Source organism: Phialemonium atrogriseum (genome assembly GCF_030411735.1).
Source record: "Phialemonium atrogriseum strain 8032-3 unplaced genomic scaffold QBC33scaffold_15, whole genome shotgun sequence".
In the NCBI taxonomy this organism is placed as follows: domain Eukaryota; kingdom Fungi; phylum Ascomycota; class Sordariomycetes; order Cephalothecales; family Cephalothecaceae; genus Phialemonium; species Phialemonium atrogriseum.
In genome coordinates, this window is record NW_026848152.1 from 621587 (window position 1) to 645766 (window position 24180).

Here is a 24180-nt window from a genome sequence, read left to right on the forward strand (position 1 = left end):
GGAAGATTACACACTCCGATGTGGTGGCCTCAGGCGAAACCACCACAGCCCACAGTCCCACATCTTCGAGATGCCACGCTGCACTCGAAGGGGAGCTAGGTTGCCCAATTTCCGCAACGTCAATCCCATTCCTGACGCATGCGTGCTCTGTAACGACCAAAACATCTCTCTGCCTGCATCAAGAGCCTTGGTTTGGCTTCCTTCTTTAATCGCTAGAAGCTTAGGCTTCACCTCCAGCCACCCAAGATGACATCCTCCTCGGGTATGCTCACCAAGGTATGCGCCTCCTGTAACCCTTAACGGTCTACCTGTGGCACAATGCTCACGACTGCAACAGTTCGAGTCCAAGTCTTCGCGTGCAAAGGGTATCGCATTCCACCCTAAACGGTCAGCTGCCTTCCTCGGCTCCCTCGCAATTCAGCTCATTCGGAGTACTGACGATTTCTCTCCAGGCCATGGATCCTCGTCTCCCTCCACTCTTCGACGATCCAATTGTGGGATTATCGTATGGGAACTCTCATTGATCGATTCGAAGAGCACGATGGGCCCGTCCGAGGTGTCGATTTCCACAACACACAACCCCTCTTCGTCTCAGGGGGTGACGATTATAAGATCAAGGTCTGGTCATACCAGAGTCGGCGGTGTCTCTTCACGTTGAACGGTCACCTTGATTACATCCGAACTGTATTCTTCCACCACGAGTTGCCATGGATTGTCTCCGCCTCCGACGACCAGACCATCAGGATATGGAACTGGCAGAACCGATCTTTGCGTAAGCTGTGCTGCTGCTAAGCAAGCGCGGTGCTCAAGCTAACAGCCATTGCTCTTTAGTATGCACCATGACCGGCCATAACCATTACGCCATGTGCGCACAGTTCCACCCGAAGGACGACCTCGTCGTCTCAGCCTCGCTCGATCAATCGGTTCGTGTCTGGGATATCTCGGGCTTGCGGAAGAAGCATAGTGCGCCCACGTCCATGACCTATGAGGACCAGATGGCCCGCCAGAATGCTCAGACAGACATGTTTGGAAATACCGACGCTGTTGTCAAGTTCGTCCTGGAGGGCCACGATAGGGGCGTCAACTGGGTCGCCTTCCACCCAACCATGCCACTCATCGTCTCGGCTGGCGACGATCGGCTTGTTAAGTTGTGGCGAATGAGCGAGACGAAGGCATGGGAAGTTGATACCTGCAGAGGGCATTTCCAGAATGCCAGTGGGTGTCTGTTCCACCCGCATCAGGATCTCATACTATCTGCCGGTGAGGATAAGACGATTCGTGTGTGGGACTTGAACAAGAGAACATTGGTGCAGACCTTCAAGAGGGAAAATGACCGGTTCTGGGTCATTGCTGCACATCCCGAGATCAACCTGTTTGCCGCCGGCCACGACAATGGAGTTATGGTCTTCAAGCTTGAGCGAGAGCGGCCTGCGTCGGCGGTCTACCAGAACTCACTGTTCTACATCACCAAGGAGAAGCATGTTCGGTCTTACGATTTCCAGAAGAGCGTCGAGAGCCCCACCCTTCTGTCGCTCAAGAAGCTTGGCAGCCCCTGGATTCCGCCTCGCACCCTCTCATACAACCCGGCTGAGAGATCTGTCCTGGTCACTTCGTCCGCCGATGGTGGCTGTTACGAGTTGATCAATCTCCCTCGCGACGGCTCTGGAGCTATCGAGCCGGCCGAGTCCAAGCGCGGCCAGGGTAATTCGGCCATCTTTGTTGCTCGTAACCGCTTCGCAGTTCTCAACACATCCTCCCAGACTATCGATATCAAGGACTTGTCCAACAGCACCACACGATCCTTCAAGCCTCCGGTCGGCACCACCGATATTTACTTCGGCGGGACGGGCAACCTGCTTATTATCACCCCCACTGCCGTGCATCTCTACGATATCCAGCAGAAGAAGAGTGTCGCCGAGCTCGCTGTCAACGGGGTGAAGTATGTTGTGTGGTCGAACGATGGATTGTACGCCGCACTCCTCAGCAAGCATAACGTCACCATCGTCACCAAGACCCTGGAGCAAGTGAGCACCCTTCACGAGACCATTCGTATCAAGAGCGCAACCTGGGATGATGCTGGCATCCTGCTTTACTCGACCCTCAACCATGTCAAGTACACCCTCCTGAACGGCGATAGCGGCATCGTGCGGACGCTCGACCAGACGGTCTACCTAGTTCGTGTCAAGGGCCGAAACGTCTATTGCCTAGACAGGGCTGCGAAGCCGAAAGTCCTGCATATCGACCCAACCGAGTATCGGTTCAAGCTTGCCTTGGTCAAGCGCAACTACGAGGAGATGCTTCACATCATCCAGACCTCTAGTCTCGTTGGGCAGTCCATCATCTCGTACCTCCAGAAGAAGGGGTATCCCGAGATTGCCCTGCAATTTGTGCAGGACCCCACCACACGTTTCGAGCTTGCTATTGAATGCGGAAACTTGGACGTTGCCGTCGAGATGGCTAAAGAGTTGGATCGGCCCAAGTTGTGGGGTCGACTCAGCACCGAGGCGCTGGCCCATGGTAACCACCAAGTCGTCGAGATGTGCTACCAGAAGCTCAAGCAATTCGACAAGCTCTCCTTCCTCTACCTTGCCACTGGCGAGAGCGCCAAGCTTAGTAGGATGGCCAAGATTGCCGAGCACCGCGGCGACTTCACAGCCCGGTTCCAAAACGCCCTGTTCCTAGGAGAAGTAGAAGACAGGATGCAGATGTTCACCGAGATCGACTTATGTAAGCATTCTCTTGGTCATATCATGATTTTCATCCACCTAACTCACTTGGCGCAGATCCCCTGGCATACATGACTGCCAAGTCTCACGGCCTAGAGCAGGAATGCGAGGCGATCCTCGAGGCGAGTGGCTTGACCGAGGACCAGCTGACAATGCCGACACTTGGTGAACCTTTCACACCGCCCAAACCTGTTGTGCCCACCTACAAGGCCAACTGGCCGACAAAGGCGACGTCACAGTCCTTCTTTGAGAAGGCATTACTCGGCCAGGTTGAAGGGTTATCACTCGAAGGCGAGCCAGCGGCAGCGGCGAATGGATTCGGCTTGGATGAAGCAGCCGAAGACGATGGCGCCGCGAACCGGAATGGCGGTCTTGAGGCCGACGAGGATGAAGATGCAGCAGGATGGGATATGGGCGAAGACATCGTTCCAGAAGTCGAGGAAGGCTTTGTCAATGTGGACAGCACGGAAGCCGGCGGTGCAGGAAGCAGCGAGGCCGACTTGTGGGCACGGAACTCTCCCTTGGCTGTCGACCACGCAGCTGGTGGATCATTCGAGTCGGCCATGCAACTCCTCAACAGGCAAGTCGGCGCCGTCAACTTTGCGCCTCTCAAACCTCGCTTCCTGGAGGTGTACCAGGCTTCCAAGACCTACCTGCCAGCGTCAGCCGGCTTGCCACCTCTTGTGAACTACGTACGCCGGACTATCGAGGAGACTGATCCTAGGAAGGTCCTCCCCGTCATCCCTCGCGACCTCGAGTACCTCGCGAGTAATGATCTCCAGCGTGGTTACGATGCCATGAAGGCCAACAAGCTCGAGGATGGCGTAGGGATCTTCAAGAGTATCCTCCATGCGGTGCTCATCAATGCCGTTTCCAGCGAGACCGAAGTCGCCGAGGCCAAGAAGTTGATTGCATCGGCGGGCGAGTACGCGGTCGCTATGGCTATTGAACTAGGACGCCGAAAGCTTGGTGCTCCCGACGTCGTCAACAAGACACCTGAGTTGCTGAAGCGAAGCTTGGAACTGTCAGCATACTTCACCATCCCCAAGATCGAAGTGCCGCACCGGCAGCTCGCGCTTCTCAATGCCATGAACCTGGCGATGCGAAGCAAGAACTACAACTCGGCGCTCAGCTTCGCGAACCGGATATTAGCGAATGGCGGTGCCAACAAGATCTTGGATAACGTAAGCTCCCCCGTCCCCAATAACTGCCAAGCTGGCCGCCGCCGTTGGCAATGTGACGGATGACGAGCCTTTGCTAACACCGGCTACAGGCTAAGAAGACCAAGGCTCAATGCGAGCGGAACCCGCACGACGCGGTGGAGATCGAGTTCGACCAGTTCGCCGAGTTCGAGGTCTGCGCAGCCAGCCACACGCCTATCTACAGCGGGACACCGTTCGAGGAATGTGCGTTCGACGGGTCCAAGTACCACACCAAGTACAAGGGCACGGTGTGTGTAGTGTGCGATGTTTGCGAGATCGGGAAGCATGGCAGCGGGCTGAAGCTGTTTGCCTGAAAACAAATGTGTTCGGAGTTGTAATGATGGCATAACTTAGATGAATCTGCTGCGTTTTTATGACGGGTCAGGTTTCCCTGAAAGGCCTCGGGTCGAAAAGGTGGTCGGGGGCGAGATAAAAGCCAGAGTCCTAGATCAGCTTATCCCATACGGATGTTTTTTGTCTGTCTCGAGTTTGATGCCATGGGAGTTACCGGACCATGTCGGCTAGTGCTTGTGCAAGAGTAAAAGCCTGATAGCATGGCAGCATCCCAGCTAGCTTGACGGGGTCAGACACCTGATTCCCATTCTCCGATAGATATCTATGGTCTAGTATTAGTGTACAGCTTCAACCGCCATACCCTGCCTCAACAGGGATGCAGCCTGATGCCTCAAGCCTCAAGCCCTTCGCTGTCCGCCGCCGCCGAGTAGAATCTCCCCCCTTTCCAAAGCCGCCTACACAATCGTCTCCAGCTCCCGCGCGTATCCCAGGGCGTTCTCGATGATGACCTGGCTCATGTCCCTCTGCTGCTGGAGGCCCTCGTCGTCAGCCCCGGCCTCACCCGCGGCGCCGCCGGCGGCGGGGAAGATAATCTGGCCGTCCCGGACGGTCCAGCCGCGCTCGCGGGCGAACTGGACGACGGCGCCCTCGGAGTCGAGGAAGAGGAGCGACTTGGTCGAGGACAGCGGGAGGGAGGGGTATGCGCGCTCGCTGCTGCTGGCTATCTCGGAGCGCATTTGGGAGGTGAGGATCTGGGGGTTGGGTTTGGTCAGTATTTATCAAGTATGGATGGGAAATGAAATGGAAAAGGAGAAGCAAGGGGCGAGGAAAGGAACCTGGGATTGGGGAGGGAATGTATGTCATTCCCAAGGAACCCCGGCCACCTATCTCCCAATCCATCCAGTGCAAAAGAGTAGTCAAGACTCACCTCGCTGAAGACGCTGTACTCCTCGCACGGCACCTCCCCCTTCTTCATGGCCTTCCACACGCGGTCGTAACTGCCCTCCATCAGCCACCGCTCGAGGCGGATGGGGTACCCGAGGAAGCGGTCGTTCTCGACGTCGACGGCGCCGTCGCCGCCGCGGGCGGCGAGGGCCTCGAGCTCCGAGTGGAACTCGGCGTAGCGGCCCTGGGTCATGAGGAGTAGGAGGTACAGGCCGGTGACGCGGTTGCGCTGGTCGTCATCGTCGCCGCCGTCGGACGGGAGGGACTCGTAGAAGGGCCCCAGCTGCGCCACGTAGCGGAGGAAGGCGTCGGGTTTGAGCGCGCGGATCGAGTAGAGCGCGCCTTGCTCGTAGAGGGAGCGGGCCAGGGTCTGGAGGGCCGGGGAGACGGTGGGGGAGGGTGTGAGGGCGTTGAGTTGGAGGAGGAGGAGCTTGGCTTTCGAGAGGAGGGTTAGGGCTTCGGGGTAGCTGGGCGTTGCGGGCTGGGCCTTAAGCTGGGCGAGGATCTGGGAGAGCTGGCGTTCGGCCATGGTGGATGTGGGTGGGTTGGCGGGTTCGGGTTCGATTGGGTTGCTTTTCTCTTTTGGGTTGTGTTGCCCCCGGAGTGGATGATGGGGTTTGGGGTTCGGACGGAGGGTGGTCTGGTTTGGGAGTGCTTTTTTCTCGTGTATTGTCTTTGTTGCTGGATGTACACTGGATAGGGACCCGAAATGGAACGTTTTCTTCGTTTTGTCGGGCTTTGAATGGATACTGCTTTGGAATCTGGATCTAACCTTGGGATGTGAGGCTGGACCAGGTAGGCTGAAAGGCTGACGTCTGGCTGGGCATGGGCGCTTTGCTTGGCAGGCACGTGACATGAGTGCGAGGGCATTTCTCCAGAAACTCTATCGCAGCGATCTGATTGCAAGTCTGATCTCGAGAGGCAATACGCATGAGCTACCCATTTATCAAATAGTCGAACAATTAAGACAGTGATTTCTATATTCACCCGCTGTTCCGCAACATGCTACTATCGCCACCAAGCTTGCCGGCTTCTCCTGGAGTGCCAGCCTGCGGAAAGACGAATCGTCTCCCAATCGAGTTGTTGCGCTCTAACTCTTGATACCTGACTGACTGGAAGCTGCTGGGCTTGATGGCTTTCCGCATGCATGCAGTATTCTGCCTCTCACGATACGCCATCTTCTTGTCTCGGCCCATAAAAGGTATGTTGCAGCTGCTGCCATGGTTGTAGCAATATCTTGGGATTTCTCAAGAGAGAGGCCCAAGAGTCGACCCCCGACACAATAGCGGCCACATCATTATCCGTCTGACGAGGTTTGGGTCTATGTAGCAGTGTGAAGGTCCCGAGCTTACTATCACGAAGTATTCCATATTTGTACAAACACCCAATTAGGTATCCCCGAGGGCTGACTCCAGCGGGGATCCACTAGGTGCTGTTGGCTTGGAGGAGCAGCAAAGTTGGCACGCAGTAGATGCCCAGTTGGGCGTGTGTGGTTAGGTAGGTGGGAATATTACGGCCTGCATTTGGAATTTCACGATGGCATCCTTGTTGATTCATTTCGTTTGGGCGCGTCCCAGCAGGATGGGATGGTTTAAGAATAGAAACAGATGTTGTGGCTGAGCCTGAGCTGGTCATCTCCAAGTTGCAGCCCCAAGCTCCAGCAACCTAGGTCCCGAGCTTCCCGTGGCATTAGCTCCGTCTAGCAACTGTTTTTCGGGGAACAACGAGCCAAATGAAATCGACTGCGCCGCCTTGCTGTGTGCCTTGCACCACCCACCAGTGCCACCCTGCCATGCTAGCCAAAGGCACAAGGACGGCGAAGGGAAAGGATGGGTTTAAGCTTTAGAATGCATGCATATATGTAGCCACTCCTAAATCTCCCGCCCTGCAGAGCGGGATGCCATCTCATCGTTCATCTTGTCGTGCAATGCAGACTGCAGATCCGTTTTTTTGCGGGCGGGTGACTATTTGGTTCTTGGCGCCAGCTCTCCAGTGACACATTTTTGGGTCTCAGTCAAAGGTCGTCGGACCTCGTTAATAAGACTGAATCCCTTCATTTCTCCCATCATTTTCTCCCCGACATCTCCGTCCTGGCGTCGGCTCGGCTTTCTCCCCTGCCTCCTTGCGACATGACTCGGTGCTGAATAATGACCGGGACCTCCCACCACAATCCTGCGACCCGCCGTCCCATTTTGCCAGCAGAGAGTTTAGCTTTAGCACGATTGCGAATCTGCGGATACTGCAGCTGCACGAGATGACGTCCCGCACACCGTACGCGTGGCAGTCCGCGCTGGCCCACCAAGACGAGAATCCTGCAGAGCGCCCGCCCCCGGTGCCCAGCAAGACCGGCGGCGGATACCAATCCTACACCGGTAAGTGAACGTGCTCCCATCGTTTATCGTTGCTGTGCGGCCAAGGGACCTTTCAAGCCGGAACCGAGAGATCCGAAAGAGAGCGAGATACACCGCGAAGAGTCGCCAAAAGCCAAGATAGAACGAAACGGGGAGGAGTGTGGAGCTCCTTCAGCGGGCGATCCCCTGCCATTTCCAGGCGGAACTTCCGATGAACCTTGAAATCTGTCCCGTCTCGAAGCTCTTTGGCATCAAAGCTCCTCAATACGGCAGTTCTCACTCGAAGCTCGCGATTTCTGTCCCGTCGTTTGGTGTCTCGAATGCCCAACTAGGGTCCCCGCTCTGCCCCTCCATTGTTCCTGGTCAGGGGTTGGGGTGGCCTGGCATCTAGAACAAGAAAATAAAGGCGGAGATTGTCTATTATTATCATACTTGTTATTTTTTTTTTATAAATTGTTTTCAACCCCTCTGCCTATCCATTCTGGGATCGCACTGGGTGTGCCCCGATAGGAATCCCTCGTTTGCTGACCGTCATTCCCTTTGCTTTTACGCAGGCCCTGTCCTACCTCCGCGAAACGAATCCCTCGACCCCCCGCGGCTCGGTGCGACCTTCGTCCCAGGAGGGTTCGATGATTACTTGATGCCGGAAGTCCTCGCCCCAAGCCCCCAGAGGTACGTTGCCTTTCGTGATAGCGGCGGCCCCGGGATGCGTTAGCCACGCAATTCTGGTTGTGTTTGGTAACATGTCGTCTTCAGCCGGGAGAATTGCGGCTGACAAGCTCGTCGGGCGCCTTTGCAGGGTAATGCCCGAGGTTCCCCAGAACATGCAAGAGGACCTCCAACGCATGGAACTCGAAGCAAACGAGAGAGGACCACACAGAGACACGCTCGCCGCGCCCTCGACCAACCCCTCCTTCCCCAACTCTACCACCGGCGGATTCCAGCCCTACCTGAAAGACAAGCACGACGAACCTGACCGTCGACTGCCCGACTTCGGCCGTTCTGCTAGTGGGACATCCAGCCCGTCCACCATGGATGCCCCCTCCTTCTCGCCGTTCCCGAAAGTCACGGGCGAAAATATTCCGCCAAGCGACGAGGAGAAGGAAGGGATTTTGTATCAGGCACGGGCGACCGTGCTGCATTCGAACAATGTCTCCATGCAGGTTGCCTGGGCCCGGGATGCGCTCGTGTCGGTCGAGGTCGCTGCCGAGGCGCAAGCACGGGATTGGAAGCGGGAGAATAAGGGAAGAGACAGGCAGAGGCCGCCCACACCAAAGGTCGAGCACGAGCTGCGAGTCGACGCCGTCAACATCATCGAATACCTCGCCCAGCAGAACCACCCCGAGGCGACATTCATGAAGGCAAAGTGGCAAGAGTTCGGGAAGTTTGGATACCGCGAAAACAAGCGCGACGCCTATCTCGGATACAAGAAGGCCGCCGACCTGGGCTGGGGGCGTGCCGAATATCGGATGGGCATGCTGTACGAGAACTCGAACGATACGGAAAAGGCCATCAAGCACTACAGCCAGGGCGCCAGCATGAATGACTCGGCATCCTGCTACCGGCTGGGCATGATGCACCTGATGGGCCAGCATGGGTACCAGAAGGATCTCCAGACAGGGTTAGAGATGGTCCAGAAAGCCGCCGACGGAGCCGACGAGGATGCGCCCCAGGGTGCCTACGTCTACGGCATGCTAGTCGCCCGAGACCTGCCAGACATCAACATACCCGAGTTTCTGCTGCCCATTGAGGTCAACGTCGCCAGGCAGTATATCGAGAAGGCGGCATATCTATGCTTCTCCAAGGCACAGCTCAAGATGGGCCAGGCCTACGAGCTTTCCCAGCTGGGCTGCGACTTCAAACCTGCTTACTCGCTTCATTACTATGGCCTCGCAGCACGCCAGGGGCAGCCCGAGGCGGCCCTAGGTGTCAGCCGCTGGTTTCTCTTCGGGTTCGAAGGCGTCTTCTCCAAGAACGAGCAGCTGGCTTACAGATATGCGGAGGAGGCGGCAGAGGCTGGCCTGCCGACCGGCGAGTTCGCCATGGGCTACTACTGCGAGATTGGCATTCATGTTCAGAAAGATATCCGCCAGGCACGCAAGTGGTACGAGCTTGCCGCCGAGCATGGGAATAGCGACGCCAAGGACAGGCTTGAATCGCTGAACCAGTCGAAGACGCTCACTAAGAAGGACCACGAAACGACGACGCTCACGCGAATCAAGTCGCAATACGGCTCCCAGAGAGGCAAGCGGCCGGCCCGCTTGGCAAAACAGAACGAGACGTTGCCCACTTTGCCAGAGACCTCACAGAGCTCATCGGCTCCCGATGTCTCTGCCACTCCACCAAGGGATGCATCGCCGGGCCTATCCCCCAAACCCTCACCCCGACGCGCACCTGTCATATTCGAAGACACAGTCGAGTTTCCCGATCCCGAGCGCCGTGACCCCGCGGGCTCAAGGCCTCCGGCATTCACAGTCAACTTCGGCTCTCCCAACCTCGCGCTGCGTCCGAAGTCGGCAGCACCGTATCCCGTCGACGACCGACCGCCACCGCTTAACCTCTCGAGACCCAAGTCTACAGCTCCGTACCCCGACGACGACGTCGGACAGAAGCCAGCCCTCTCCCCGCACTTCAACCCTTCCATCCGCCCTTCGGCAGGACCCCATGCTGACCGCCCCGGAAGCGCATTCGGCATTCGGCCGCTTTCCTCCCATTCGTCGCAGAACCTCCTGCCCAAGCTAGACTATCGCGGCCATGTCCCAACCAGCCACAGCGCCGGCACAAGCTGGGAGCCTCAAGTGCCCGCCGGCTACAGGCAGCCAAGCCCCGGCCCGGCTCGTAACGATTACCCATACGGCGGACAAGGAGGTGGCGGCGGCGGCGCACAGCAGCAGTTCGCATACGAGAAGCCGCTCCCGCCGCAACGACTCGGCGCAGCCAGCGTCGGCCCGGGCATATCGGCTCCCACGGGCGCCATCCCCGTGGGAGACCCGACCCGGAATCGCCTGCAGAAGGCGAACCCGGGCCCCGCCCCGAGGCCCCAGCAAGCACCACCAATGTCCCCGCCGGGACAATTCCCCATGGCCGGCTACGGAGCCCAACCGGGCCCGGGTGCGCAACCGGGACGCGACTACGGCCCGCGCACGACCAGCCGGCCCGTCAGCGACGTCTACGACCACCGCTACGGCGGCGGCGGGAGGCTGCCACCGGGCAACAACGGCGCCAACGTCCGACCGGAGCGCCTGGACAGCCTCGGTCCCATGCCCGGCGGCGGTGGTGGCGGTGGCCGGCCACCGCTCAAGGATCGACCCGGACAGTTCGACAGCGGCAGCAGTAGTGGCGGTAGCGGTCCAGCCGGACGCGCGAGCGCGCCGCCGGGCCAGCGGATCCCGAGGCCCGGTTCCGGCTCGCCCAGTATGCCGCCGGCGGGAGGAGGGCAGGGCGCCGCCAGGCCGCCGGTGGGGGGTAAGGCTAACTCGGCGGCGGCGGGGCTGGGGGTGCCGGCGCATCCGGATGGGAAGACTATGGGTAATGGGCCTGCGACGTTTGAGGCGATGGGGATTCCGCAGGGGAAGAACGAGAACGACTGTGTGAGTATTTGTTACCTGACTTACGGACCTGTGAGCTATGGCTAACTCGGTTGATTAGGTCGTGATGTGAAAGTCGAGATTCATAGTGAGGCGGCGGAAGGGCAGCCGCGGAGGGCAAGGCAAGACGCCACGCTTGGGAGGGGAGTTCTATCATCTCTCGAGCTGCCCGTGGCCGATCCGCTTCCCTTGGCATGTGTCCGGGCTCTTTACTTTCACCTGGATATGTTTGGATGTAAACGGCAGGTTTGGGAAAGTTCCATTCGCCGCACCGCACAACTTGCACATTTGTTTGCGATAGATTCTGGAAGGTAGATTGCCCGGGTCGTGTCATACGTATTTAGGAGGTGGGCGAGATGGCATACGAGGTTATTAATAGATCAATTGAACCTAGCGCCTGGTTCCATCATGGGAGTACGGTGGTCTGCTGATCGTGGGCGGCTTGGCCTTCCTCGCCTCCTTTGGGGTGTTGTGTAGCTCGCTTAGCGGCTTAGCAGCTATCGTCGACACCGTTGCGGTAGGCGTCCCGGCGGGACATCCCATTAGCTGGCCCCTGCGATGTTGGCCAGTTGGCCGAGGATCTCTTTGGTCTCTCGGTCGTTATTGTAGTGTCGAGACTCAGGAGCCTGTGGTCGTGAGAGTCCGTTTGATTCGGGATCTGCTCTTTGGGCCTTCCTGGGCAATTCTCTACGAGTAAGTCGGATTTGGTTACTGTCTTGGAGTTGGGTCGTGTGGGGAGTTGGGTGTCCCCTGTTCACAGATACCTCATTTTGAGGTTAAGCTCCTCTCAGATACTAGGGCCTCTCGGATCTGCCTGAGCTTGGGTCTCACTGTTGGTCCCACCTTGGCAAACTTTACTGCTATCCTCCAAGAGAAAGAGCGGATGCCTCCCATAGAAGGGAAAGGAGTAATAAGTAGTTTTTATACTAGAGAGCATCTGGGAGAGAAGAACCTCATCCGATGGGAGTGGTGGTCGACAGGGAGGCTTGATAGCTTATATACTGCAGAAACGCTATGGAAGAATCCTGGAGGAATTCAGAAGGAGCAGAAGATAATTGAATGAGAATCAGGTAAGAAGCATTTGATAATTAATTAGATGAGTTTACTTTGCTCGACTTGTGATTCAATTTATAGATGAAGTAGTTCGGCAAGATAAGTGAGATGTGAGTTCATTGCGAATGAGTCAATCCCTGTAGTCTTCTGCTTGACAGAGTCATTAAACCTAGCTCGCCTACTTCCATCTCAACTGGTGACCTGGTCACCCACGCCCATGGTATTACATGTCCCAGGGCGTATTGCTCTCTTGCTCTTCTTGAAGAGCCTTCAACCCCGTCCTCTGGTCTGTTACTCCAATTTCTCAGTCTGACCTCACTTTGGATGGTAATGAATATGACGTTTCAATATTCCCCGTTTCTCTTGTTGGGACCACATCTCATCCTAACAACAACTTTGTTTCTGCACCCCCTATTCTCACAACCCACTAGCGTGAGTAGGTCTTTTGGCACGATATTAAAATTCACACCTCCCGAGATGAGATATGCTTGCTGTAGCCGCAAGTTTCCTATGTCTTCTATCCTCCTAGGTAAACAAAATGACAGACTACAAATTATGAGGGGGCAGCTGTTTCTCAAGCTCGACAACCCTCGACATTTTGACCCCCCCGACCGGCACCCTGCTCACATCCGGCTCATACCCCTCCTCGACATCCGGCCACGGACCCATCGGCGTGATCGCCAACGGGTTGATATCATAGTGCGACTTGGTGTAGTTCTCCTTGATATGCCGAAAGTCGGTCGTGGCCCGGAACCCCTCGACGTTCCAGTACAGGTTCTTCAGCCAGTTGTTGACCTGCGGGTAGTCGTGGCGGACGGTGCCGAGGTTGCACTTGAAGTGCTGCACGTAGACGGCATCGAACCTCACGGCGGTGGCGTAGGCGCGCACGTCGAGCTCCGTCAGCTCCGCGCCCAGGACGAACGGCCCGCCGTTGTGCCGGATCAGCTTCTCCAGCTTGTTGAGCGCGGCGAAGACGGCGGGGACGGCGCCATCGTAGCCCTCCTGCGTCTTGGCGAAGCCGGCCTTGTACACGCCCATGTTGAGGTCGCGCTGCATCCACTCGGCGATCTCGTCGATGCGGGCGCGCAGGTGCGCCGGGTACAGGGTCAGGGCGGCGTCGGCGTCGGGGAGGAGCGTGTCGAAACCGGTTTGCAGGTTGCGTAGCAGCTCGGCCGACTCGTTGTTGACGATGGTGTTGGTCTTCTTGTCCCACAGGACCGGGACGGAGTATCGCCCCTTGTAGTCAGGGTCGGCACGGAAGTAGATCTCGTGCAGGAACTTGGAGTTAAATAAGGGGTCCGGGTTGGCGCCGGGGTACTCGGAATCCGACGAGGGAAACTGCCATCCCGGCCAGCCCTTCTCGTCACCCTTCGGATATGGCTTGACCACAGTGACGGGGATGATGGTTTGTAATCCCTTCAGGTGCCGTGCGATATTGGCACGGTGGGCAAAGGGGCAGAAAAGGCCTTTGATTATGTTAGCGTAAATAGCAGGTACTCACTACTCACCTTGCCCGAGAGGAGCGGGCCGCATGAGGAGACACACCGATATACAGGTGGTATCGATCCTTCTCGGGAGAGAATACACCACCGGGAGCTACCTTGCCGTGCCATGGCTCGTCAGTTCCGGGCGTACGCTCGGTAGCAGCTGTGGCATCGCTGCTGATGGTGACGTCAGCTGTCGACCCGGGGTCCCTGTCCCCGAGCTTGACTTTGGAAGCAATATTATCAGAAGGAGCGGACATCTTGTTGGAAGTATGTCAGTCGGAGATAATGAATGAAACGATAGATAATTAGTTGAAGCTTGAGCGGGCATCGGATGATTATTGGCCAACTGCCGCACTGGAGAGTCGATGACTGCCCGTGTACGGATACACTACTACAAGCAAGCTGCACTAATAACCCTGTAGTAGTCTCACGCTAAGCCCGGGGCCCGTTATTTCCAAAAGTGCGGAGGTGGTTTCCTGCAGTAGCCGGCCATGATCTCCGCATCCCATCGGGAGCACAGGAGGCACGGGCGAAAAGCCGAATAATTATAATTAATCGGCATAAAAGTAGTGGCACCTAGGAATGATTCTGAGACCTGTACACAGGATGGAACCTAACTATTATTCAAGACTAAGCTGCGACTCAGCAAAGGTTTTCCACGTATACGATTAAGGGGCAAACGTGAGAATCACCCGCTATTCCCGCGACAACAAACCCCCAATACAACAGTGCGGCAACTACCGGGAATCGGCAACACTACGAGCTAGCTACTGCGCAGTAGAAGCTGGGGTTTGGGGTGATCCTTTCGGCAGTTTAGATTTACCTTTCGGCGATAATTCTGACCCCTCATCTGCATGCTGGCGAAAGCCAAGCTATATATACGGGTTGGCAGACTCAAAACCCTCCATCCATATATCACCAACCAACACCCCCCCCCCTTTTCCCCCCCTCCTCCAAGATGACGAACCCCCCACCCCAGAAACCCTTCGACCTCGCCATCATCGGCGGCGGCATAACGGGCGTGATCCTGGCCATCGCGCTGACGGGCCGCAACATCCGCTGCACCGTCTACGAGCAGGCGGGCGCGTTCGGGGAGATCGGCGCGGGCGTCGGCGTCCACCCGGGCGCGGCGCGCGCCCTGGGCCACTGCGACCCGCGCCTCCTGGACGCGCTCGAGCGCGTGTCCACCTTCAACGCCTGGCCGGACAAGAGGCGCACGTGGTTCGACGTCCTCGACGGCACGGCGGGCACGCCGGCGCCGGAGCTGGACGCCCTGTTCGCCGTCGTCGGCGAGGAGGGAGAGGGCGCGGCGCCGCCGGCGAGGGCGGCGCATCGGGCGAGGTTCATGGATGGGATGGTCGGGCTGCTGCCGGATGGGGTGGCGCGGTTTGGGAAGCGGTTGAGGGACGTGGTGGATGATCGGGAGGGGTCGGGGAAGATGCTCATCCGGTTCTTGGACGGGTCCGTCGCCGAGGCGGATGCGGTGCTGGGGTGCGATGGCGTCAAGTCGCGGACGAGGGAGATTGTGGTCGGCGGGGAGGACAAGCCGGGTGCCAAGTGCGGGTATAGCTACAAGTATGCGTACCGCGGGTTGATCCCCATGAAGGACGCCGTCGAGGCGCTGGGGTCCGAGAAGGCGGAGAATTGCGCCCTGTGGGTGAGTTTCCCCACCCCCTTTGTGTTTGCCCGGGTGTGTGCGGTGCATCAACTCACACGTTTTTGAACAGATGGGACAGGACCGCCATGTCTTAACTTTCCCGGTCAACCACGGGGCGACGCTGAACATGGTCGCGTTCGTCACGGACAAGAAGGAATGGCCCAGCGACGTGAACCTGACACTGCCGGCCACCCGTGAAGAGGCGTTGGCCGACTTTGAGGGCTTCGGGCCCAACGTCATGAAGCTGATAGGGATGACGGAGGAGAAGCAGGACCGGGTAAGTTGTGACCACCATAGAACCCACTACAAGTTGACATCAAGGCGAGCGAGCTGGGTGTATGCGTTGGGCTTAGTTAGGCTGACGACCTGCGCAGTGGGGCCTCTTCGACCTCGTGGACAACCCGCTCTCAACGTTCTACAAGGGCCGCGTGTGCCTCGTGGGCGACTCGGCCCACGCGAGCACGCCGCACCACGGGGCCGGGGCTGGGTTCTGCATCGAGGACGTGGCGGTGCTCGCGTCGCTGCTCGCCGACGACGCCGTCAAGGGCCCCGACGACCTCGAGGCCGTGTTTGCGGCCTACGACGCCATCCGCCGCGAGAGGGACCAGTGGCTGGTTCGGAGCAGCAGGAGGGCTGCCGATGTGTATGAGTGGCGGGAGCTGGGGAGGGACTTTGATGCCATCCATAAGGATATGCAGGAGAGGCAGGAGTATATCTGGGGGGTTGATATGGAGAAGCAGATTGAAGAGGCGCGGCAGGATTTGAGAAAGCGGCTGGGTGTGGACCTCTAGAAAACTTTTGAGTTTCGCTAATGGTTTGAGCCTGATGAATTTAGACTTAGAAATAACTTCGTGGCCTGGTTGTTTTACGCTGTCATGATTCTGACCCCCTTACCCCTTACCCCTGTCCTAGATATAACCCCTAGCTCCCAGTTGCCATGACCGATCCCAACAAACTTTATCTAATAAGTAGGTAATTACAGAATACCAGGTGATTCACTAGCCACATCGCTCATATTAACCTCGCTGGTACTTGACAGCCCCATTTTCTCGTCCGCCGTCAAATCGCTCTTCGCCTCCCCAAGGTCGATCGTGGCAAGCATAATCAACGCAGCGGCAGCGAAGCCGACACCGATCCAGAAGGCGACCTTGTAGCTCCCCGCCAGGCCCAGGTGGCCAGTACTCCCGACGCCGAGGTCGGCAATGCCCAAGAACACGCAGATGCCGAGGAATAGCGTGCAGCTGATCAGGGAACCCGCCAGCCCCTGCCTGTGGCTCGGCAAGTTCGTCGTGATGAAGACATTGCTGACGGTGTAGATGACGTCGACGCAGGCCGTCTCGGCCACCATGGCGGGGAACACCCAGGCCCAGTAGTTGGGGTTCTTGGGCATGAGGGCGAAGAGGAGGACGGCGACGAGCTTGCAGACGCCGCAGAAGATGAGGAGGAGCTTGCCGGGGACCAGATGCATGATGAACCCGCTCGTCGAGGCAAGGATCAGGCCGCCAACGGCCCATGGAGCGAACCATAGCGCTGTTCTCAACGGTGACAGCCCAAGGACCAGCTCGAGACTATAGGGAGGCACCATGTCAGCTCGAGTTCGATAGCCTGGGGGAGATAGAGGCTGGACTGGACTTACTAGAAGTTGGCGTAGAATAGGTAGATGCCGAACACGCCATATATCACAAACAAACAAAGAATCATCCGACTCATGTGTCTGACCTTGAAGATATCCGCAGGCAAAAGGGGCATCTCTGCCACCCAGCCCTCGACGTAGACAGCCGCTGCAAGGAAGAGGACTCCGACGGCAAAGGTGGCCCATATCCGAGGGTTTGCCCAGCCATTGGGGGCATTATTACTGTCCGTGATGGCATACACCGCCAACAGCAGGCCGGGTACAGTCGTGCAGGTCCCCCACCAATCCATCCGCAGCTTCCTCGCCCTCGCCTCGGCCCAGTCGATGGGGATGCTAACCAGCGAGGTGATGCAGCTGAGGGCGCTGATCAAGGCGCCGAGCCAGAAGTACCAGCGCCAACTGAGCCACTGCTCCGACATGCCGCCCACGAACATGCCGAGAAAGAAGCCGATGGGGCATGTGGCGCCGTAGATTGCGAACACGAGGTTCTTCCGCGGACCCGGCCGGTACACGGTGCCCATCAGGGTGATGCCGCACGGCAGGATGCAGGACGCGCCGACGCCCTCCATGGCGCGGCAGACGATGAGGGCGGTCGAGCTCGTCGTGAAGCCCGCCGCCAGGCTCCAGAGCGCGAACCACACAAAGCCCACGTTGAAGACTATGTAGGCGCCGTACATGTCTGTCAGCCTCCCCACCGGGAGGAGGAGGGCCCCCGCGACGAGGGAGAGCACGCTGGACGGCCAGGTGCGGGACTCGGGGGGGATGTCTAGGGAGAGGGAGAGGGCTGGGAGGACGGTGGAGAAGCCCGAGATGAGGTAGTCCTGTGAGATCGAGGTCTTGATGTCAGGGCTGGGACAGAGAAAGGGGGAGGAAACAACGAGGGAGGGAAAGAGGAGGGAAGGAAAGTCAAACACGTACCGACATGAGGGCGGATTGCATGACTGAGAAACAGAAAGCAACCTCGGAGAGGGCAGAGGGGAAGATGGCCGGACGGGCTCTCCCTAGCTTCTCGACATCAGCCTGGATGGGTGCCGTCTCGACAGAGACGATGTCCACGGATGGTTGCTTCTCGCCTACTGGCTGAGACATTGGCTTGGTGACAGAAACTTGTCCGGGCAGGTCACTCAGGCTTGCTGACAAGGGGTAAGGGGATGGTGAGATGGCTCAGCTCGAGTGGTTCATCCTGTTTTGCAAGCTGTTCTACCGTCACCCTTTATAGCAAGGCCGCGACCACAACGGCCCCGGAACTAGTCCGCATCATTCATCCGTCTAGACCCTTCGTGTGTACGTAGTAGTTTGACCCACGAACAGCAACGGGAAGCTGAGACATGTGTAAGCCCGGAGATTGGAGACTGGAGACTGGAGACTGGAGACTGGAGACTGGAGACTGGAGACTCGATTCGATTGTCTGCGCTGCCCTCTGCTGCCATGCTACCAATGCTGGCAATGCTGCTGCATGGATTGCGCTCCGATTTCCTATTCCGGCAAGAATATTAATATTCCAAGACCGACCAGCCATGGTCGGTGAGAGTGCCACTATCGTGAACGTCAGAATTGAGTGGAATCACCATCACCCCGTCATCATTTCGACTGGGTAGTCGTGGCCATCTTGCGCTCGCTCTCGCGGCATCGGCATTGGCACCTGCAGTCGCCGTCACGGATGAGTTACGGGGTTTGCAGCTCCAGCTTTACAGAGCGGTGAGCTAGTGAGCAGTTCGTCAATGCGGTGGATTGCGGTGCGGTGCGGTGTAACGGCGGGCGCGCCTAGACTTTTTGCCCTGCCACTACGCATGGCCAAATGACACTCCCGGCCCAGGGACTCATGACCACAAATACTCCGAAGGCCTAGATCGGACGCAGGACATGTTTTTGGATTTCCCGATTGAGACTGGGCCTCCCTACTACTGCCGCCCCGACCCATGACCCGACATAATTTTTAGTCTTATAGTTCCGTTCCAGCCTGCGTTCCACCCCGTTCCGCCTTGTCGGACACCTCTCTTGCAGCTCTCGACTCCTGACTACAGCCCACATTCACAGTCTCGGCCCCCCACAAGACATCATATGCACGGCAGAAAAGTCGCTGTCTCGTGCCATAACTGTTCCCGTCGGCGACTGCGATGCGATCGATCCAAGCCGGGATGCAACAAGTGCACGGCCTCTGGCCTCGACTGCCCGGGCTACGGCCGGATCCTGACCTGGGTTGAGGGAGCTTCTGCAAAGGCCAAGAGGCCGAGACAGAGGTCTAACGAGGCGGGTGCTGGTGCTGCTGGTGCTGCTGGTGCTGTCTCTCAACCCGCCGGTCACACAGCGGCAGGGTCATTGATAGCGTCAGGCACCAACGCTGCCCTACCCATCTCGGTCCGAGAGTCGCGATTCGGTCATGTGGACGACGTAACTCGTCTCTACATGGAGCATTGTGAGTCAAACACAACAATTCCACGATCCAACGATCCCCGACCCCACACTCCCCACAACTCTCGACCTCGGTCAAGGGCTAATGCCTTTTTTTTTTTTGTTTTTCCCTCCCCGCAACGGCAGTCGAGAATCGGGTGTGCAAAGACCTAATCTCCCATGACCACCCGGGAAGCAACCCGTTTCGCCAACTGATCCCACTAGCTCTCGAACACCCCTTCCTCCTGCATATTCTGGTGGCGACCTCTGCACTCCACCTCTTCAACACGCTGCATCGCACAGCACTTACGATAGCGCAACCTCACCTACTAGTCGCCTCCGACACCAACCACCGCCTGGGGATTGTCACCAATTCCGAGGGCCCCGTCGACCAGCTCTCCAAGACGGCCCTGACCAATGCCCTCGCCGCGAAGCACCGGGCCATCTGCTCGCTGCGGACGGCGCTGGCGCAGCCCGATGACGGCAACAGGGAGGTGATCCTCGCGGCCATCCTGTTTTTCATCAATTTCGAGCTGATCGACGTCGGCAATGGCGGGTGGCAACCTCACCTGCGCGGCGCCGGCAGGCTGATGGCCCTCCTCGGCCAGGTTCAGAGATCGGGAAGCCAGATGGCCAACGGGCTGCTATTCGATGTCGTCATCTCAGACTGTCTCATGTGAGTTTTGCTGATCTTTAGAAGATAACCCCCCCTCCTCCACTCTCCCCGATGAGGGACGTAGATAGGTAGATACATAAAGACTTGTGGAATCCACCATCCCGGCCAACTAACTACCCGTGTTAAACTAACCCCATCACACACACACACACAGATACCACATCCTCGGGTCAACCCTCTCGCCGGCATGGCTGACGGCCAGCATCACGCACCAGGTCCTTGACCTGTTCCCGATCCTGGAGCGGACCGAGCCGTACAGCTACCTCTGCTGCCCGACGGCGCTCCTCAAGATCATCCTCGCCACCTCGCAGCTCTCCGTGTCCGTGCTCGGCAACCCCGACCCGGCCCTGCTCGCCGAGGCCACCGCGTCGGCCCTGGCTCTCCTTAACGAGGCCCTCACCCTCGACACCCACGCTTGGGCGGTAAAGCTCGGCCACCACCACCAGAAGGGAGGCATGGACGGCAGCCCCAAGCCCAAGCCAAACCCCGGCACCACCGACACAGACGCCGGGGCCGCCAGCAGCAGCAGCAGCAGCAGCCGCGAGCACGTGGCGTCGGCGCACAGGTCGGCGGCGTGCCTGTACATCCTGCAGGCGGTGCCGTCGGCGCGGGCGTCGGGGGGCGTATCGATCGACGAGCTGGTGGCCGACGTACTGGGCCACCTGGGCCGCGTGGGGCCCGGGGACGCGCACTTCAAGGCCACGTCGTGGCCGACCTTTGTGGCCGCCGCCGAGACCCGCGACCCCGCGACGCGGGCGTGGCTGCTGGGCCGCCTGCTGGCCGTGTGGAGGGTGTGTCCGTGGGGGTACATCTTCACTGCCGTGGGGATGCTGAGGAGGATGTGGGCGGTTAGGGATGCGAGGACGGTGGGGGAGAGCGATTTTGGGAGGGTTAGTGGGTTGAGGGAGTTGTGGGCTATGCATTTGGATTGCCTGGTTATTTGAGTTTGGGTGTTTGGCAGTGGAGCTGAGAGACTGTGGGATTCTTGAGCGGCAGCGATTCTGGGCGTTCCATTTGGTGTCTGGATGTTCTGGTTGGCAGATTTAATTTTATATCGTCGAATTTTTGATCAACTTGGCCCTCATATTTTGCTCCTCCCCACACATTTCAAGGGTCCATGGCTTGGAAGGACAAGGTAGCAGTGACGTAGGGCTTAGTCTAAGTGAGGTGTGTATCATGTCTGTCCAGTTATCCAACGACGCCAGCTGTGCAGATATTGCGAATGGATATTCACGGGGAACCTGGAAAGATACTCCGCATAGAGCCATGAATTCCTGTGTAAGGGTATTAGCATGCAAATGTCTCGGCCCTATCGTAAGTAATGATGTAGCCGGTTTCAAAGCAGGCATGTGCAGCTTGGGATTTGGAGAAAGGACTTGATAAGGAGGTTTATTAGTTAAATTCGGTCAGTTAATTCATCAAAAATATCTCAGCCGAGAGGGCCCGTGCGTCGTGAAAATAAAACCTAAAACCAAAACTTGGACAAAACTTCTCCAAAAGCCACATAATCCTCCAGCTACCAACCTCATAAAAACCCCCAAATCAAAACCGCAGTTCATGAATCGCCGTCCAGCGGTCCCAACCACGCGCGACGTCCGCCCCGGCGCCCGCGTCGACATCGTCCTCAAGGCGGACCAGCCGACGGGGCGGACCGTCGCCGGCGTCGTGCGTGACGTCCTGACCCGCGGCGACCACCCGCGCGGCATCAAGGTGCGCCTTGCTGACGGGCGCGTCGGGAGGGTCCAGTCTGTCGCTGCTGCCGGGGCGGGTGTGGCGGCGGCTGGGGAGTCTCCGCTACAGCAGCAGGAAGAAGCGCTGCTCGTGCCGACGAGGGAGGTCGGCTTGGATGCGTATGTGAAACCGGCGAGGCGGGGCGGTCGGGGGAGGGGGAGGGGGACGGGACGGGCTGCCGGGGAAGTCGCTTCCGGGGATGGAGACGACCCGGCGGGTGCGAGTGAGGGTGGGGGAAGTCCCCCGCCCCAGGATGAACCGGGAATCTCAAAATGCCCTGTCTGCGAGGTATTCGAGGGGGACGAGGCAGCTGTCGCTCACCACGTTTCCGGCCATTTTGATTTATGAACGAACTTCCAACTCCTAGAAGATTACGGCATGAGGGTTCCTGAGCCAGCCTCTGCCCGCAAGATAATGTCGACAGTCTAAACCCTTCCATGTCCCTCCCGAGTTATTACAATTAGATGACACAAACTAGATCTTACACGGCAGTGTGCAGTCCCGAAACTAGCGGATTTGCAGGACCATCCCCTGCTTGAGGGCATCAATCTCTTTCTTCCCCAGCGGGTCCTTCCCATTGAAGCTGTGGGACTTGCGCTCGGCACTGCTCCAGGCCGTGATGTCCAGGCTATCGCCTCCGATCCCGCTCCCTGATCGAGGCGTGCCGCCGTAGTTGCGCTTGTACTTCTGCAGAGCCCCGGCCAGATCCCAGGGGTCGACGCCCTCCGCCGCGATGGGCAACCCGACGGTGCCGTCGCAGTCCGCCGCCAGCTCGTCGATATCGTCGAGTCCCTTCAGCGCAATGGCGTACTTGTTCGCGTAGGCGACGATGTAGTCGTTGAACCGGTCGGGTACGAACCGGAACGCCGCCCTGCCGCCCTTCGTCGACTTCCTGCCGCGGAGTGTCTCCTCGTCCTCGTCCTCTAGGACGCTGAACTCGCGCACATCGCTGGCGAGCTTGATATATAGAGCCATTATGAGGCCGAGGTTCTTGACCTCGGAGTCTTCCTTGAGCATTTTCTGGCGCTCGAGCCGGGCAAGCATTGATAGGAAGGTACGGCCGACGAGACGGACCGTGCCATCAACGGTGTCACCCTCGATCCTGTGCCAATGCGCGACACGGCGTCAGCAATAGATCGTCAATTAAACAGGAAGATCGATCGGAAAACCCACATCATCATCGGGTCTGCGGCACGGGTGAGCAGGAAGAAAACCATGGCCTCGCACACGGCCCACTGCTCGCGCCAGTCCGACTCGGCCTCGAAAAAGTCGAGGAACAGGTTCTGCACTACCTCCAGCACGCCGTACCCGTGGTGGTCGTTGAAGGTGTACATGTCGAACAAGTCCGGGCACCGCAGGTTCGCAAGGTCGTGCAGGGTTAGATGCTTGCGGGATCCCGCCAACGATAGGATCAAGGCATGGTCCGGGTTCTCCGCGGCGGGCTTGCTGCACAGGCAGGACTTCCCGCCGTTGCATTTGACGCGAGGCTTGGCGCTGCCGTCCTCGTCGTCCTCGTCGTCCTCTTCCTCATCCTCGTCGTCGCCCTCTTCCTCTTCCTCATCCTCGTCGTCGTCCTCGTCATCGTCATCACCCCACGGAGGACTGCAAAGGCAGATGTAGGCGTAGGCGACGGCCGGGTCCTTAATCGCCTGCTTGTACCCGTCATCGGCGTTGCGGGACCCGGACACGGCCGCCCAGCGCTTACTTTTTGCCTGGCTGGCCTTGGCTGCATCGGATGCGACCTTCTTGCTCGGGCCGTCCTCATCTGCAGCGCCGGGGCTAGAGCGTTTGGGTGGCATGGCTAGGATTGGCTGGCTGTGTTCTTTCCTGGGATAGAAGTCTTTGGTACTGGTGTTTCAGGCAGAATTGAGCGGGAAACTCTAATCAAAATTGAAGGAAACGGAGGAAATGGTAGAGACGCGTCTTACATGGAGGATACGCGACTTTGATTAGCCCCTGACTTGTTGATTGTCATTACGTAACTGCTCCTGAATGTGGCTGCGGAGTATTCCGCCATTACAAGAGCTCTTCCATGTTATCGTATCATAATATCCCCTGTCTCCTCATCAGCTCCCAAAGCCCCCATTTCCATCACTTCGTACCAAGTCTTCGAAGGCCCCCTCGGAGGAGTTCGAATGCCGATTCACAGCCATTCTATGGGATGATTGCCCAGGCATAAGATGGCCAACCCCTACTCCAGCAGCTGGCTCGCAAGTTGAAGTCAACTTCCCGATCGCAATGGCAGGATTCAGCGCGGCGGCGCATGAGGGAATTTTGCGATGGTCTTTCAAAATATTCTCGCAATGTTAATGCCAGTCCTTCGGTCCCACAAACCATCAAGGCACAGCACGTGTCAGTGTCCGGTCAGACAGTGGTCTCCTTCTTGCGTACCTGGTTCAGCCCTTTGGTCTGTACCTGATTGAACCCCAAAGGATTTGCTGCAAGTT

At 58.1% G+C, this 24180-nt stretch overlaps 8 protein-coding genes across 8 annotated transcripts; 4 read left to right on the plus strand and 4 right to left on the minus strand.

Annotated features, from left to right (window-relative positions):
* The first annotated feature begins 13 nt into the window (after window positions 1-13).
* Window positions 14-4629, plus strand: QBC33DRAFT_541470 (Coatomer, alpha subunit). The gene is made up of 6 exons (XM_060428165.1): window positions 14-276; window positions 338-387; window positions 453-772; window positions 832-2727; window positions 2784-3910; window positions 4000-4629. Exons 1-6 carry the CDS (start codon window positions 247-249, stop codon window positions 4240-4242), a joined length of 3666 nt encoding a protein of 1221 aa, XP_060282780.1. The 5' UTR covers window positions 14-246; the 3' UTR covers window positions 4243-4629.
* On the minus strand, window positions 4372-6042 carry QBC33DRAFT_541472 (SAC3/GANP/Nin1/mts3/eIF-3 p25 family-domain-containing protein). The gene is made up of 2 exons (XM_060428166.1): window positions 5151-6042; window positions 4372-4974 (listed from the first exon to the last, which is right to left on the minus strand). Exons 1-2 carry the CDS (start codon window positions 6021-6023, stop codon window positions 4678-4680), a joined length of 1170 nt encoding a protein of 389 aa, XP_060282781.1. The 5' UTR covers window positions 6024-6042; the 3' UTR covers window positions 4372-4677.
* A 1863-nt stretch (window positions 6043-7905) lies between these two features.
* QBC33DRAFT_104930 (uncharacterized protein) lies at window positions 7906-11618 on the plus strand. Its single transcript, XM_060421873.1, has 3 exons — window positions 7906-8246; window positions 8318-11108; window positions 11167-11618. The coding sequence occupies exons 2-3, from the start codon at window positions 8322-8324 to the stop codon at window positions 11176-11178; spliced, it is 2799 nt and encodes a 932-aa protein (XP_060282782.1). The 5' UTR covers window positions 7906-8246; window positions 8318-8321; the 3' UTR covers window positions 11179-11618.
* Window positions 11619-12293: 675 nt separating this feature from the next.
* On the minus strand, window positions 12294-14021 carry QBC33DRAFT_541480 (glutathione S-transferase). Its single transcript, XM_060428167.1, has 2 exons — window positions 13704-14021; window positions 12294-13624 (listed from the first exon to the last, which is right to left on the minus strand). The coding sequence occupies exons 1-2, from the start codon at window positions 13900-13902 to the stop codon at window positions 12705-12707; spliced, it is 1119 nt and encodes a 372-aa protein (XP_060282783.1). The 5' UTR covers window positions 13903-14021; the 3' UTR covers window positions 12294-12704.
* A 582-nt stretch (window positions 14022-14603) lies between these two features.
* QBC33DRAFT_452812 (salicylate 1-monooxygenase sala) lies at window positions 14604-16093 on the plus strand (the record flags this gene model as incomplete). Its single annotated transcript, XM_060424657.1, has 3 exons — window positions 14604-15302; window positions 15373-15579; window positions 15677-16093. 3 exons carry the CDS (start codon window positions 14604-14606, stop codon window positions 16091-16093), a joined length of 1323 nt encoding a protein of 440 aa, XP_060282784.1.
* A 92-nt stretch (window positions 16094-16185) lies between these two features.
* QBC33DRAFT_105090 (MFS general substrate transporter) lies at window positions 16186-18143 on the minus strand. Its single transcript, XM_060421874.1, has 3 exons — window positions 17854-18143; window positions 16939-17756; window positions 16186-16870 (listed from the first exon to the last, which is right to left on the minus strand). The coding sequence occupies exons 1-3, from the start codon at window positions 18022-18024 to the stop codon at window positions 16279-16281; spliced, it is 1581 nt and encodes a 526-aa protein (XP_060282785.1). The 5' UTR covers window positions 18025-18143; the 3' UTR covers window positions 16186-16278.
* Window positions 18144-18773: 630 nt separating this feature from the next.
* QBC33DRAFT_620417 (fungal-specific transcription factor domain-containing protein) lies at window positions 18774-21346 on the plus strand. Its single transcript, XM_060432766.1, has 4 exons — window positions 18774-19351; window positions 19474-20002; window positions 20157-20892; window positions 20964-21346. Exons 1-4 carry the CDS (start codon window positions 18997-18999, stop codon window positions 20970-20972), a joined length of 1629 nt encoding a protein of 542 aa, XP_060282786.1. The 5' UTR covers window positions 18774-18996; the 3' UTR covers window positions 20973-21346.
* Window positions 21347-22160: 814 nt separating this feature from the next.
* QBC33DRAFT_105115 (uncharacterized protein) lies at window positions 22161-23709 on the minus strand. Its single transcript, XM_060421875.1, has 2 exons — window positions 22907-23709; window positions 22161-22835 (listed from the first exon to the last, which is right to left on the minus strand). The coding sequence occupies exons 1-2, from the start codon at window positions 23530-23532 to the stop codon at window positions 22241-22243; spliced, it is 1221 nt and encodes a 406-aa protein (XP_060282787.1). The 5' UTR covers window positions 23533-23709; the 3' UTR covers window positions 22161-22240.
* Window positions 23710-24180: the final 471 nt, after the last annotated feature.

Excerpts from the sequence above, each read along its gene's own strand:
- QBC33DRAFT_541470 (XM_060428165.1), top strand. The coding sequence starts at position 247 with ATGACATCCTCCTCGGGTATGCTCACCAAG. Across the intron at positions 277-337 it reads CCTCGGGTATGCTCACCAAG|TTCGAGTCCAAGTCTTCGCG; the intron begins GTATGCGCCTCC and ends CGACTGCAACAG. Across the intron at positions 773-831 it reads CTGGCAGAACCGATCTTTGC|TATGCACCATGACCGGCCAT; the intron begins GTAAGCTGTGCT and ends ATTGCTCTTTAG.
- QBC33DRAFT_541472 (XM_060428166.1), bottom strand. The coding sequence starts at position 6,023 with ATGTCACGTGCCTGCCAAGCAAAGCGCCCATGCCCAGCCAGACGTCAG. Across the intron at positions 4,975-5,150 it reads AGTACAGCGTCTTCAGCGAG|ATCCTCACCTCCCAAATGCG; the intron begins GTGAGTCTTGAC and ends CCCAACCCCCAG.
- QBC33DRAFT_104930 (XM_060421873.1), top strand. The coding sequence starts at position 8,322 with ATGCCCGAGGTTCCCCAGAACATGCAAGAGGACCTCCAACGCATGGAA.
- QBC33DRAFT_541480 (XM_060428167.1), bottom strand. The coding sequence starts at position 13,902 with ATGTCCGCTCCTTCTGATAATATTGCTTCCAAAGTCAAGCTCGGGGAC. Across the intron at positions 13,625-13,703 it reads TCGATACCACCTGTATATCG|GCCTTTTCTGCCCCTTTGCC; the intron begins GTGTGTCTCCTC and ends ACATAATCAAAG.
- QBC33DRAFT_105090 (XM_060421874.1), bottom strand. The coding sequence starts at position 18,024 with ATGTCTCAGCCAGTAGGCGAGAAGCAACCATCCGTGGACATCGTCTCT. Across the intron at positions 17,757-17,853 it reads TGCAATCCGCCCTCATGTCG|GACTACCTCATCTCGGGCTT; the intron begins GTACGTGTTTGA and ends TCGATCTCACAG. Across the intron at positions 16,871-16,938 it reads CTATTCTACGCCAACTTCTA|TCTCGAGCTGGTCCTTGGGC; the intron begins GTAAGTCCAGTC and ends GCCTCCCTATAG.
- QBC33DRAFT_620417 (XM_060432766.1), top strand. The coding sequence starts at position 18,997 with ATGCACGGCAGAAAAGTCGCTGTCTCGTGCCATAACTGTTCCCGTCGG. Across the intron at positions 19,352-19,473 it reads TCGTCTCTACATGGAGCATT|TCGAGAATCGGGTGTGCAAA; the intron begins GTGAGTCAAACA and ends CCGCAACGGCAG. Across the intron at positions 20,003-20,156 it reads GTCATCTCAGACTGTCTCAT|ATACCACATCCTCGGGTCAA; the intron begins GTGAGTTTTGCT and ends ACACACACACAG.
- QBC33DRAFT_105115 (XM_060421875.1), bottom strand. The coding sequence starts at position 23,532 with ATGCCACCCAAACGCTCTAGCCCCGGCGCTGCAGATGAGGACGGCCCG. Across the intron at positions 22,836-22,906 it reads GCCGCAGACCCGATGATGAT|GATCGAGGGTGACACCGTTG; the intron begins GTGGGTTTTCCG and ends GCATTGGCACAG.